The 14,091-nt window shown below is 40.5% G+C and overlaps 1 protein-coding gene across 1 annotated transcript in view; it reads left to right on the forward strand.

The window, feature by feature from the left end:
- Positions 1 to 14,091, forward strand: part of LOC122806538 (zinc finger and BTB domain-containing protein 38-like) — a 716,715-nt gene that overhangs the window by 701,302 nt on the left and 1,322 nt on the right. Inside the window, exon 4 of the mRNA XM_044077038.1 lies at positions 8,376 to 14,091. This exon is cut by the window's right edge and continues 1,322 nt beyond it. Coding sequence (XP_043932973.1) covers positions 8,391 to 13,937 — 5,547 coding nt within the window. The 5' untranslated portion in view covers positions 8,376 to 8,390 and the 3' untranslated portion in view covers positions 13,938 to 14,091. The remainder of the gene's footprint in view (positions 1 to 8,375) is intronic.

The raw sequence follows: 14,091 nt of genomic DNA on the forward strand, positions 1-14,091 counted from the left end.
GGTGACTTCAACTACCCAAACATAGACTGGGAGCATTACTCTAGCTCCAACACCCTAGCCCAAAGGTTCCTAGAATTTATAAACTCAAATGCTATGGAACAACTTGTTACCACTCCCACAAGAGGGGAAAACATACTGGACCTGATCATCACCAACATGGGGACACTATGCTCCAGACCAGAAGTGTATCCTTCACTGGTAAGATCAGACCATAAACTAATCTCACTGGATATTCACATCCCGACCCCACCCCCTGCCCAGAAAACCACAGTGAAAAACTTCTCTAAAGCAAATTTCACACGCCTCAAAACCGAGGCGAAATCCTTCAAAGCCCCCGGGCCTGTGGAAAATACGGCCCAGACTGCAGAATCCTTTATAAACGCATTCTATGAACACCTTCAGGAATGCATGGATCATGCAATCCCAAATAAAACCAAGACCCAATCCTCCAAAGGCAGACGTCCTGTCTGGTGGACCCCAGCCATAAACAAACTATACAATAGAAGGAGGAAGCTACTACATGATAAAGCAAAATCCCAAAAAGGGAAGGCATCTCTGATCAGTATTAGCAAAAAACTACGGGCACTCATAAAATCATCTAAGGCCAGCCTCGAGAGAAAAATTGCACAGGACACTAAGGATAATCACAAGGCTTTCTTTAGTTATGTTAGGAACCTGGGTGGGAATTCTCAGATATGCTCATAATTAGTCAAAAATGACAAAAATACACCGAGCCCACAGACATTGCCAACATCCTAGCTGACAGGTTCAGTGCAAACTTCTCCCCTCTCCCCACCAAAAGGGCAAGTATCGATCTCACCAGAGTGCTGCCCGTCTGGCATATGAGATGCTCAGGTAACACCCGCGCTCTCCGAAGCAAAAGACAGAGCATCAATGGGACCAGATGGTGTCCCGGCTGCGCCCTACATGAACTCCAAGAAGAGCTAAACCCAAACATAAAACTACTGTTCAATCTTAGCCTTACTACAGGATATGTACCCAAAGAGTGGCATACAGCAACAGTGGTCCCTCTCCACAAAGGTGGTGCCTCAACGGATCCTGGAAACTATCGCCCCATAAGCCTGACTAGCTTGGTCTGCAAAGCTATGGAAAGGATCATCATGGACCTCATAAATAAAGATATTGGGGACCTACAGACACTGGATCCTACCCAGTTTGGCTTTATTAAGGGCAGATCCTGCCTCTTAAACCTGGTTGATTTCTTTGAAACAGTCACCAAGGCCATTGACGAGGGGAAGGTGGTCCACACAGCCTACCTGGACCTCGCAAAAGCCTTCGATACAATACCCCACTCGGCATTATAGATAAGCTCACCAGCTTAAATATAAACCCCTATGTCACTAGATGGGTTGCAAACTGGCTCAAGGACAGAACCCACATGGTTAGAATTGCTGGAGCCATGTCAGACTCCAAACCAGTTACAAGTGGCATCCCACAAGGCTCAGTCCTGGGACCTCTCTTGTTCGGTATATATTTCTCCCAACACGGAAGGACTGTGGCTGACCAAGTTCGCAGATGACTGCAAACTGGGTGCCATAATCAACTCTCCAGCCGACACAAGCATCCTCCTAAAGGGCCTCATAGAAACAGACAACTGGTGCCAGAGCCATGGCCTCAAGCTAAACGCCAAAAAGTGTATAGTCATCCCCTTTGGCAAAACAAAGTGCCACAAATTACCACATAGGTGGTAATCCATTAAGTACAGAAGAAGTCATTAGGGACCTGGGGACCCAAGTTGATAGCAATCTCTCATTTGACAACCACGTGGCCAAAGTGGTTAGAAAAACATTTTATATAGCCCACCTAATCATGAAGGGATTCACATCTAGATCAGGGGAGGTCATCATACCTCTTTACTCATCCCTCATCAGGCCCATAATTGAGTACAATGTCCCTTTTGGGATGTACCTTACCAGACACCTGCAGCAACTGGAAAGACCCCAAAAGTACCTCACCAAGAGGATCAAAGGGCTCAAACAGATGCCATATGCTGCCCGGTTAAAGAAACTCCAGCTCTACTCAGTGGCATACCGCCTGCTCAGAGGCGATCTGTGCCTGACGTATGTCCAACCCAGAATTAATGGACATGCTGCACCTCAGAAAATCCAAATTCCATCGGGCTACGCGCTTGAGAGACTTGAACCTCAGCACTGAAATAAATAGGACATGCTGGAGGGACAGATTCATAACCCAGAGGCTCCCTTCACTCTGGAATAAAATCCCAGTCCAGGTTAGGCAGAGTCCCACATTGACTCTCTTCAAGAGGAATCTTGATGAGTGGATGGGAGATCGTAGGTTTACCCCGGCTATCACTTCTGTGTCACTGTTAGACAGAGGCACAGTATACTAACCTCAAAAAAAGGCATAGCAAAATTAATTTAAAATGGGTGGCGAAAGCCAAACACACTCTGGCTAGGCTTATAAATGCCCTAGGGCAGATAGCCTAGTATGAACCTATGAACCTATGAACCTATTTGACTTATGACCTGGGGTCATAGTTGAAAAGAGCTTGGTTAATAAAGCAATAAATCAATAAGTAAAAAACAGAAAAAAAACGAAGCTCATTTTTCTTGAGACACTTATTGTTTTTCCACTGGAGTAGAAGGTATCTATCTGCTGGCAAATGTTATGCTCCACAGTATCACTCCTTTGCTTTCCTTTTTTATCCATTGCAGTTTGTCTGACCATCCGTTGGGTCCTGCTGCCTCTTCTTGAGCCTCTGCACCATCCTGTACTTGTCACCTCACCAACTTATCCCTTCTGGCCAATGTGATTAAGAAAAAATGGCAGTAAGTAAACCGTGGCAAGTGGAAAGGAGGAACAGGAGCTAATGGGTTTCTAGTTATTTTGGTGTTTTTTTCTTCATACTTTCATAACTTTCATTTAACGTTTCCCTATCCTTTGTTGTAGAAACCTTAACCCTAGTAAGCAGCACCATATTTAGAAGAAATTAGTCGAAATAAAAACGAGTAATGCTTATTATAAAAATAAAATATCACTATTCATTCCCAGTATAGAGTAACTTGAGAATTATGCTGATTTCTTAGGAAACAAGATACACATTTCAGATCTCAGTAATTAAGGTAGTATGGAGACATCACTGTTTTTTTTTCATAGATGGTTAGGTTTCAGTTGGGGCCTGAATTGTTGGTATATCAGAAAACATTTAATAACAGAACACACTGCAGATTAACTTAAAATAATTTGTATATTCAACTTCAGAAGGCAATCTTGTATTATCCTGTTCAAGAAAACCTTGGCCACTGTTAGGAAAAATACTTAGAATGCTGTAAAAGCTGGATTCCACATCTAAGTTATGTTAATAAAAATTAGGTGTTACATCAAACTCTTCCAAGAAAATATCACAGCAAGTTTTACTTTCTCCATCTACTCACTCCAGGAAGATTTAAAAAAAAAACCCTTTCAGATGAGATTTTCTGAGATGAATACATTCCTTATTCTTAGGACAGTTCTGGCCAATATCACTACCATCCTGCATTTTAGTCTTCATTTATCATCCCCTGTTGAAAAACAAAAATCCAGAATGACTTTGGTTTGTTTGTGAACTACAGTTCACTGTTTTACATTACTTTAGCACAGTTCTTTAGTGTTAGTTCACCATACAAATGCACAACATACTCCTTTGTATGTTTCCACTGTGATTGGACACAAGGATCAGAATCCATGAACTGCATTCACTGAAAAAAATCCTACTGAAAAACACTTTGTGTTTTTCAGTTGGGGGGGGGAGGGCCCTACCCTCAAACTTATATATACCAACTTCATGGACTCACCAACTCAAAAAGGGGGAAATTCCATCAAAAAGAAATCACTTCTGGCACAACCCACCAACAGTGATTTCCTATGGAGGAGCACCGCTCTTCGACGTGCTGAACCTTAGGCAATTGTAGCTTGAGTAGTCAGTCTCTGTCCATCAGTAGGTTACCTCCTTTGTACTGATGAGTGTTCATTACATTCCTAAACTACACTCATATCTATTTCAAGCTTGTTTGTTAGCAGCCTGTATTGTGTGTTCATAAACAAATGTTAACTTTTATATGCAATAGAACTGCATCTGCAGAAACAATAATAGAGCAAATACATGATTAATACAAAAAAGGTGAAAATGTAAATACTGATATGTTAACAGGCATGTACATTGTGCATTTGTAATAACTATTGAAACTAAAACTGTCTCTAGTTAAAATTAGGTTACTATTATTGTTACATTAAAACTTACTTTAACTATTGTAATAGATATAGATGATGGTTAATGTTTATAAATTTCATTTATTTATTGCCTTTGTTTTCCAGAAGAGTCCAACTGGGCAGCAAGTCCCATTTTCAATGGGGGCCTGGGGAGAAAAACTCCACTATACACAATCAGTAATATAGTTTAAACAGTTAGTAATATAATATAATATAATACAATATAATATAATATAATATAATATAATATAATATAATATAATATAATACAATATGTTGTTGCTGTTTGTCTTTTCGGCTATTCCTGGTTAGGGGTCGCCACAGCGGAACTCCGGTCCGCTAATGATTGGTAGTCGATTTTTATGGTGTCAAGTTGCAAGCCCGATGCCCAACCTTCAGCAAAGGCACACCCATTCAAGCATGTCTTTTGGAGGCCACTCGACTGCGGGGAGGACATGCAGACTCCACACAGAAGGCACTCCAGCTGAGAATTGAACAGGAGAACCTCTTGCTGTGAGGCAACAATGCTACCGCTGTACCACCATGGCATATAATATAATATAATATAATATAATATAATATAATATAGTATAGTATAGTATAGTATAGTATAGTATAGTATAATATAATATAACATAATATAATATAATATAGTATATAGTATAGTATAGTATAATATAATATAACATAATATAATATAATATAGTGTAGTATAGTATAGTATAATATAACATAATATAATATAATATAATATAATATAATATAACATAACATAATATAGTATAGTATAATATAACATAATATAATATAATATAATATAATATAATATAGTATAACATAACATAACATAATATAGTATAGTATAATATAATATAATATAATATAACATAATATAATATACAAACATTTTTGCTAGACACAGTATAGTATGTTCAGAGTTAAAGTAGTAGTACAATATAATTTGTGCTGTTACTGTGAATGTTTAGAAAAGCAAAAACTTGTGGACTGAGTTGAAAGGGGGAGAAGGATAGAGGAATATTTGATTTAGTAAAGACTGGTGCAGTATGTTGATGGGGTGAAAGGAGAAGGTAGTACAAATTTAAATAAATGAGATGGTGAGATGGGTAGATGGGATGAAGAAAAAAGAAGTAAAGATAAAAAAGTGGTGAGAGGAGTGGAAACAAGATGAAATAGTGATGTGAGATGGTGAGGTGAGAGAGGAGATTGAGCCATGGGGAAGCAGCATGAAGTAAGGGTGGTAGTGTGTGTAATTAGGTCTGACAGAGGAGGGGAGGGAAAGGTGTGATAGAGAAGAAAGCATGGCTTAGTCAGAGTGGGACTAGGAACATAACTATGAGGAGTTTAGGTGCTGTTTTAGGTTGTGCTTGAAGCTTGAGAGGGTGTTATTCAGCTTAAGCGAGAGAAGGATGTTATTCCATAGTTTTGCAATGAATGTAAAGAGCTTCACCAGTGGTGTTTGCCTTCATGGTACTTAGAAGTAATTTATTGGTAGAGCTTAGTTGCCTAGGATGTGTATATTTCTGTAGTGTGTGTTGAAGACAGGGACAGTTTTTAGGGCTGTGTATAATGCTGTGGGCAATTACTAGTTGGGAGTAATTTAGGTAATCTGGCAGTTCTAGACAGTTTAGTTGTCTCTGGGCTAGGCACTGATAATAACAATCTGGTGTGATATGTGTAGGTTGAATTTTAAGTTATTGTTGAGAGCCATCCTAAGTAATTTTTTGTTGGATACAGTCTCAATTGGCGTGTTATTGTCTGAACTAACACTGAAAGTTTGTTTTTGGGTAGAGTGACTTTTTTGAGTAAAGAGCATACATTTATTTATTTATTTATTTATTGTTTATTTAACAGAAGTTGGTGGTTATTTAACCAGAATTCAGTTGAGGAGTAGCGGTCTTGGGTGAGTTTTTGTAGCTGAGTGAGGCTTTGAGCCATACATATTAGTCTGGCATCATCTGCATATTGTACAAATAATCAGTCGGCTTTGTGGAGGTTATTGGTAAAGATGCTAAACTATAATGGATCCAGAAGTGAGCCTTGGGGTATGCCTACTGAGACTAGCAAGAAGGGGGATAGTTCTTCCTTCAGTTTGACAGCTTGAAATCTGTCAGTAAGGTAGCTGTGGAACCAATATAGGGTTGGATGGGAGAGGCCCAGAGAGGCTAGTTCTATGAGTAATTTATGAAGAGAGACAGTGTCAAATGCTAGTTTGTACATGTCCAAGAAGAGAGAGATGACATTGAGTTGCCAGCATTTCTGTTGGCATTGATAGTATTAGTGTAAACGAGTAAAGCTGTGGTAGTACTGAAGAATGGTCTGAAACTGTTCTGGGTAGGGAGAGCAGATTAGTATTGTTGAGGTGATGTAGAAGCTGGGGATGCATGCATTTCTCTAAGATTTTAGATAGGGGAGGTAGAATAGCTATGGGTCTAAAATTAGAAATTAGAGAGGTCAGTTGAGGGCCCACCTTCATGGAGCAGTATAATGAATTAGGTTTACACGTAGAGCTCAGGATACAGATATGATAAGCTTTGGCATTTAAACTGGTATGGTGGTGGTGCTGCGGTAACGTTGTCACCTCATAGTAAGACGTTCTGTTCGATTCTCAGCTAAAGCGTCTTCTGTGTGGAGTCATGAGTGAATGGGCGTACCTTCGTTGAAGGTTGTGCATCAGAGCTGGCAACTCTGTATGTAAAAATCTACTGCCAATCATTAGTGAACCGGAGTACCGCTGTGGCGGCCTCCAAACCGGGAAAAGCCGAAAGATACAACAACAACAACAACACTAATGTTAGACTTAGGGTTTCCATCAGAGTTACAAAGATTAAGAATAGGATAATAACTGATACTTTAATATCTGAGGAAGCATCACTTTCTTCATTGTCATTTATGCCGTGAATCTGCTCCCTTTATGCCCTACTGGGCCTTGAATAATTCCCTTCACCAAGAACTGCAGATCTGCAACAAGTATGATACTGACAGACTTCTCAACTTCCCTGCTCAAAAATTCTGGTCAAAGCCAAAAATAATGGTTGGAAAGAAGCTTGAAATCAGGAAGAATGTTTTAAAATATTTTAATTCACTTTAAAGGTGAGTTTTGCATTAGCTAACTGTAATCCTCAGTGATTTACCAGAAAATCAAAAAAAAAAAAATAAATAAATAAAGAGGCACAAGGACAGAATATGAGGCAAAATGAGACACTTACTACAAAATTCTGGACAGTTGATGGAACAAAGTATTTTGCACTACCATTTTATAGTTTTATTTATCAATATAGTTAGTCTATACTTTATAATATGTGTTGCCTACAGATGAGCAATTATTGTGTCAGTGTCTAGTCTCTGTAAATCACTTATGTAAATCATTCCTATTAACAGAATTCACTGTGTATCTTTTTGTTGTGTTATTGCTTTGTTTGCTTATCTGCCAATCCCTTTTGCAATAATTCTACATTACTAGTACTGCCTATTTTGTCTGGAAACTCTCTACCTGGGACCCCACTGAAAATGGGACATCCCATTTAAAAGATGTGCATAAATAAAATAAAGAAAAATAAATCTCTTTAACTGCAGGGGCATACTAAGGAAGCATTACACTTAGCACTATGGGTATGCCAAAGGTTATTGATGCCATGAGATCAACGTGTATAGAAGGCAGACCATGCTAGACTCTGCAGTACAATAATATATGCACTTTTTCTTGCTTGAAACTGGCTATATCTAACTGGTGTTCTGTCTAGCTTTTTATCTGGTTTCATATCAACTGCAGTGGTTAGAGGTATAAGAGAGTGTAATCTAGTGCTAAAGTTTTTGATTTTAACATTGTATTTTACAAAGGACCATATGTGATGCATTAACAATATTTTTAAACTTGTGTATCTCTCTCTCTCTCTCTCTCTCTTTCTATCTCTCAAACAAAGAAAGAGCATATTATGCTATTTATAACATTCACATTTGCATATCAGCCTGGTTCTTTATGTTCGCTTATTTGTTTTGCAGAAGTGCAGAGGCATCAAATCAACAGAAAAATATTTAAGTAGAAGCATTAATATCATGTATACGTGACTAGGTGGTGACCTAGCATTTTCCATATAATTGCTAATCTCTTTTTAATGTTTCCTCAGGTTTAAAGTGCCAGAATGGAATCAATCATGGAAGTAACGGATGCAAGTTATTCCAACACTCTTTTATTGCAACTAAATGAACAGCGCCTCAGAGGACTCTACTGTGACATCACCATTGTTGTAGAAGACAGAAAATTTAAGGCCCACAGGAATGTTCTAGCTGCCTCCAGCCCATACTTCAATGAGGTCTTTTCAGAGAAAACACCATGGATAAAAGACCAAGTCTTAGAGCTTTCTGACATCAAGGCAGACGTGTTTGCCAGCATCCTTTGCTTTATCTATAACTCCAGAGTCATGGTACACAGCCCAGCTGCAGGCAAGGAAATTGCTTCTGTTGGAAAGCGACTAGGAATCATGTGTTTGGAAAACCTGGAAGATGTCAACAAAGAACACACAGTAATTAACACACATATAACAGGACAACCTTTAAGCTTTTGTTTGTCTGGTCTAGCTCAAAATACTCAAGTAGACAAAGGAACGAATATAGAAACTCCAACCAACTACTGCAGAGAAGATCCTGTAGAAGACAGTAGACCTATAAGTACAGACTCCACTTTACCTGCTTTTCACTCTGGGTCCATGTCACCAATTGACCTCACATCATCAACAAGCAGGCAGCCAACTGGATCAGAAAACTCATCTCCTATACCCCGTTTTCAGAGTCCTCCTAATTTACAGCCAGAACCACCAATGATTCCTTCTGATGCCTTCACTTCTATTGCCACAGTGATTCGAGAACAAAACCAGCTTCCTGTAGTGAGTTTTGCTGAAAGCTTACTCAATGTATGCAGTGCAAACCCAGAAATAGGGCCACCAACTTTATCTGCTGATGCAGAGATTACAACTACTGAGACAGCAAAAATTCTGTATACCTTAAGTAATGCTGGGTCCATTAGATCGATTGATTCCAGCACTGACCCTACTGAAGACAGTAGTACTTCCCTTGCAGTAGCAGGCAACAGCTTAAACTGGGACCAGAATATTACAGAGGAGCATTCTTCTGTAGATTTAGCAGCACCTGAACTTGACATTGGCGATCTCACAAAAGTGGCTTCCTCTACTGCATTCCCAAAGGATATGCTTCGTTGTGCACTGTGTAACAGATCTTTCAGCTCATCTTCTGCTCTTGGTATGCATATAAAGCTACACAAGTCAAGGAGAACCTTGTCCTGCAAGTACTGTAACAAGACATTTATTCACATCAAACGATTACAGACACATGAGGTTTTATGCAGACATACAGGCAGGGTTCCAGCTGATGGCAAAAGAGCTGCAAACTCTAAGGACCAAGGCACTCCTGACATGGTGCAAGAAGCTTCTCTCCATTCCCAGCAACCAGTGAAACATATGGTTTCAAAACGGGGGCATTCAAATATCTTCTTTCGGCATAGAAACTTACAGAATGCGAGTTTGTTACCTGAAGAAGACCATTTTGTCAAGGTTGTAGATGGCCACATAATTTACTTCTGCAATGTCTGTGAGAGATCTTATATGACCCTTTCCAGTCTTAAGCGTCACTCTAATGTCCATTCCTGGCGAAGAAAATACCCCTGTCATTACTGTGACAAGGTCTTTGCTCTGGCAGAATATAGAACAAAGCATGAAGTATGGCATACAGGTGAACGGCGGTACCAGTGCATTTTCTGTTGGGAAACCTTTGTGACTTACTATAACTTAAAGACCCATCAGAAAACTTTTCATGGAATCAATCCTGGATTGATCTGTAGTGAGAAGACACCCAATGGAGGCTACAAACCAAAACTGAATGCAATCAAACTGTACAGACTTTTGCCAATGAGATCTCAGAAACGACCATATAAAACATATAGTCAGTCAGTTTCAGACAATGTCTTGCTTCCTTCCCAGAACATTGATCTTTCTTTAACTGCCAGTGAGTCTTTAGATGGTGGTCTGTTACCATCCATGACTGTTGACAGCTTAACATCAGCTGACTTAATATGTAAAACCAGCCAGACTGCAGGTTTCTTATTAAACACAGATCTGGAGTCCACAGAACAGGACACTTTATCAATGAAAGAGCATGTAGAAGCAACTGCAATAGAGACATCACCTTCATCTGAGATGAACTTCAGTAACAATGAGCAAATGTCATTCGGTGAACCAAGTATGGGAAGAGAAGCCCAAACTCAAGCCCACTCTCAGAGGGAAAATAGTAGCTTACCATCTAACATTTCAGCTCATTGTCCAAATGATACCTCAGAGAACACTGCCGCCACTGTTATTGCATATGGCCACCCTAGTTCCTCAGTCATAGTTCATAATATAGCTGCTTCTTCTTCTTCTGTAATATCACATAATAATCAGTCTCCCTCTGTCATCACATTCAACAGCAAATCTTTAAAAACACAGGAACTGCCTGCAGAAACCCAGGAAGAGATATCTACATCAGTGACTGAGCTAGCAAGTCGACCCAAAAATAGACGAGCTTCAAAACGCCACCATAAGACGCAGCAAAAGTGCACTAATGCAACAACTACTGCTAGACAAAGTTTGGGGGATCACAGAAATGAAACTAGGGGTCATAGAAAATCAAAATCACGGATGCTGCGGGGTAAAACCATGACATATGTGGCGAAACCTGCATGTGTGGGAACTGCATCAGGAAGCAGGAGTGCTCCACTCTGCCAGATTACAGTTCGGATTGGTGAAGAAGCAATTGTTAAGAGAAGGATCTCAGAAACAGACCTGATGAGAGACAAAAGCCCAAGCAGAAAAATTAGGAAGGCAGAAAACAGGCACCAGTGTAATGGAGTAAAGGGCCATCGATTAAGGAAGCACTCAAGAAGAAATGGAAAAAAAATAGACACTACAACTATGAATGAGACCTGTGATGATGATGATAGTGACCGTGATATAGAAGATCAGCTGTGGCGTCCATACTACACTTACAAACCCAAAAGAAAAGTGTGCAGTGTTGAAAAAGTAAAGCGATCACGGTGGAGGTGCAAACTGAGATATAAACGCTCTTTAAGATGGAAAAAACGTGATGACAAAACAGCTCATGAGTCCACCAGTGAAACCTGTAATTCATTTTTAAAACAACACATGAATGGGAAGCAAGATAAATCAAGTAATGATGCAACAGACCAAAAGAATGAATTGGTTGTCAGCTGCAAAATCTGTTCCGAGGCTTTCTTTGATAGAACTTCCCTGAGAAAACATCAGAGATGCCATACACTGGAAAAGAAATTCCAATGTGCAATATGTGGCAAAAAATTTTCAACAGTTAAAAAGCTGCAGAAGCATGAGCTTATGCATGGCACTATTCCTCAGTTTGCATGTGAACACTGCAAGCAGGAATTCAGTACAAGTGAGTTACTGGAGGAGCATAAAAAACAACACAATACCAAGACAAATGAATCTGTCCTAAAAAGTTTCAAGGAACTCAGCACACAAGTTGTTCCCAGTAAAACAGGACGGGTTGGAAGGAAACCTTCTGTGCGATATACCTGTTTAATCTGCTCCAAAGTGTGCAAAACAGCAGCTGCCCTGGGAAGACACATGAAGAGGCATGAAACAAAGGAACAAGATGATGAAACATGTCTTGAACCACCAGCCCAACAAAGTGAAGAGACAGTGTCAGAATTGAGCACAGTCCAAGCTACACCGACCACAGTTATCACCTTCTCCAAATCCTCAGAAAATACTGACATAAGCCCTAGACACCAGCTCAACTGTTTTGAGCTTAGCTGCAGTGCCACTGTCAAAGGCACTACTTCTGAACAAAAAACAGAGGAAAATTCACAAGAGATGCAAGTCTCGTCTTCCAGTAGCGAACATATGTCCTCTTCAGCAGCAGATGCAGAGGATGAGAAATGCCTCTGTCTGCCAATAGAAAGTAGTAATAATGCACATGTGCATAGTCAGGAAGATATGATTACTAAGGAAGACCAGGTGCCAGGCCCTACAAAAGAGCAGGATATCATGTCAGAAGCAACTGCCTTAAGCCAGGCTAGTAACAAAGACTTCAGCACACAAGATGTAAGTGAGCAATCTGGAGACACAGAAAGTCAAGAATGTCAGCAGGTAGAAGAACAGCCGGTGTATTCAGATAAACCCTCTTCTAGGCCAGATGAGCAGATGGCACTATCCTATGTCATCAGTGAAGCACAAGTACTCCAACAGGAAGTGATCCTGCAAGCAGCAGAAAAAATCCCAGCAAGGGGTCTGATACCATCACCCTGTGCTGACAGTATCATCAGTCAGAGACCTCCAATATTTCAGGAAGTGAATGGCAACCCCATGCAGGAAGTTAAAGGATATGAAGCAGACATGATGACTGTACAAGAAACTGCAGTATCACCTGCAGGGGAGATTGTCACACAAGAAGGAACTTCACTGCCTCATGCAGCAGATCACTCTGCAGCTGAAGCCTGTATGATGCCACACAGCGACAAAACTCTTCCTACTCTTGAACTTATAACATCACCAGCAAATAGACAGAATGACCCTATTCCTAAGGAGGAAGAAGAAATATTACCAGTAGAGCCTGAGCTCTTCATGCCAGAAATCAAGCGGTCAGAAAGTGCTGAAAGCATTCCTGAACTGCAGCATGCAATGGCACACATGCCTGAAACTGCACAGAGCTTTCCTGCACAGATGATGATGCTACAGCATGCAAGAGAAGCTTCACCTAATACTGCACATATGTTTATGGTACATCATGCCATAGATGCCTTTCAGCATATCCCTTCACAAAAGGTGATGATGCCACATTCAATGGAAGGTCAGCAGGCCATGGTTGCGCATAAACTGGTAACAAAACAAACAGCTGAAGCTCAGCATAGTACAACTACCCATAAACTGCTGATGAATATTACAACAGAAAATCAACATGGAGGCAACACAAATAAACTGATGATGCCATTCAGTGGAGAACAGCAGACTGCAACACCACAAAAGAGACTTATGACACACCATATGACAGAAAACCAAGAGGACACCAACACTTCTAAATTAATGATGCACCCCATGACTCAAAGGTTTCCCCAGAAAGACTCTGTGATGCCTCCCAGTGGTAAAGGTATTGGGGCTAACATATCACCCAAGCTACTGCTGACAAAACATTCTGATTTGCAGAAGACCTGCATGCAAGAGCCTTGTGTGGAGACACCTTACATGATCCAGGAATACCCCCTCCCACTTATTGCTCCTGCTAGCTGTAGATCCAATAAAGAGGCAGGTAAAGTACTAGCCTCATACCCTGGTGTTATCCCCTTTGGTAGCGTTAACACAGTCAGTGGTGAAGACCTCAATAAAGTTGCTTTCTATCCAGAGCCCTACCCACTCATCTATGGGCACCAACTCTTGGCTTATCCGTACAACTTTGGCAACCTAGCTGCTTTGCCAGTGGCATTAAACATGGTCATCCCTGAAGAGAAGGGCCAACATCTTCCCTTCCTGCCCAGTATGTTTGGATACATTAACCAGTGTGGAGGAGGTGAGATGCCTGAGGGCCCCATTGTTATAAATCGGAACAGCAGCATGGGTCAGGCAGAAGGCACAAACCAGGAACGTCTGAAGAAAGGAAATATGCTTTGAGTTAAAGACTGTCTGACCTATGGCTGGGAGCAAGTCATGATTTCATTTGTCTGGCAGGTAGCTGTTTGAATGACAGTTTGGCAGGATTTAAGCATAAAACTGTCAGGTGAACATTCCTGATTCTAAACAGACTACTAGAGAATGTGCCAGCTCT

Source organism: Protopterus annectens, chromosome 7.part0, assembly GCF_019279795.1.
Source record: "Protopterus annectens isolate FY-2018-M chromosome 7.part0, PAN1.0, whole genome shotgun sequence".
NCBI classification, from domain to species: Eukaryota; Metazoa; Chordata; order Ceratodontiformes; family Protopteridae; genus Protopterus; species Protopterus annectens.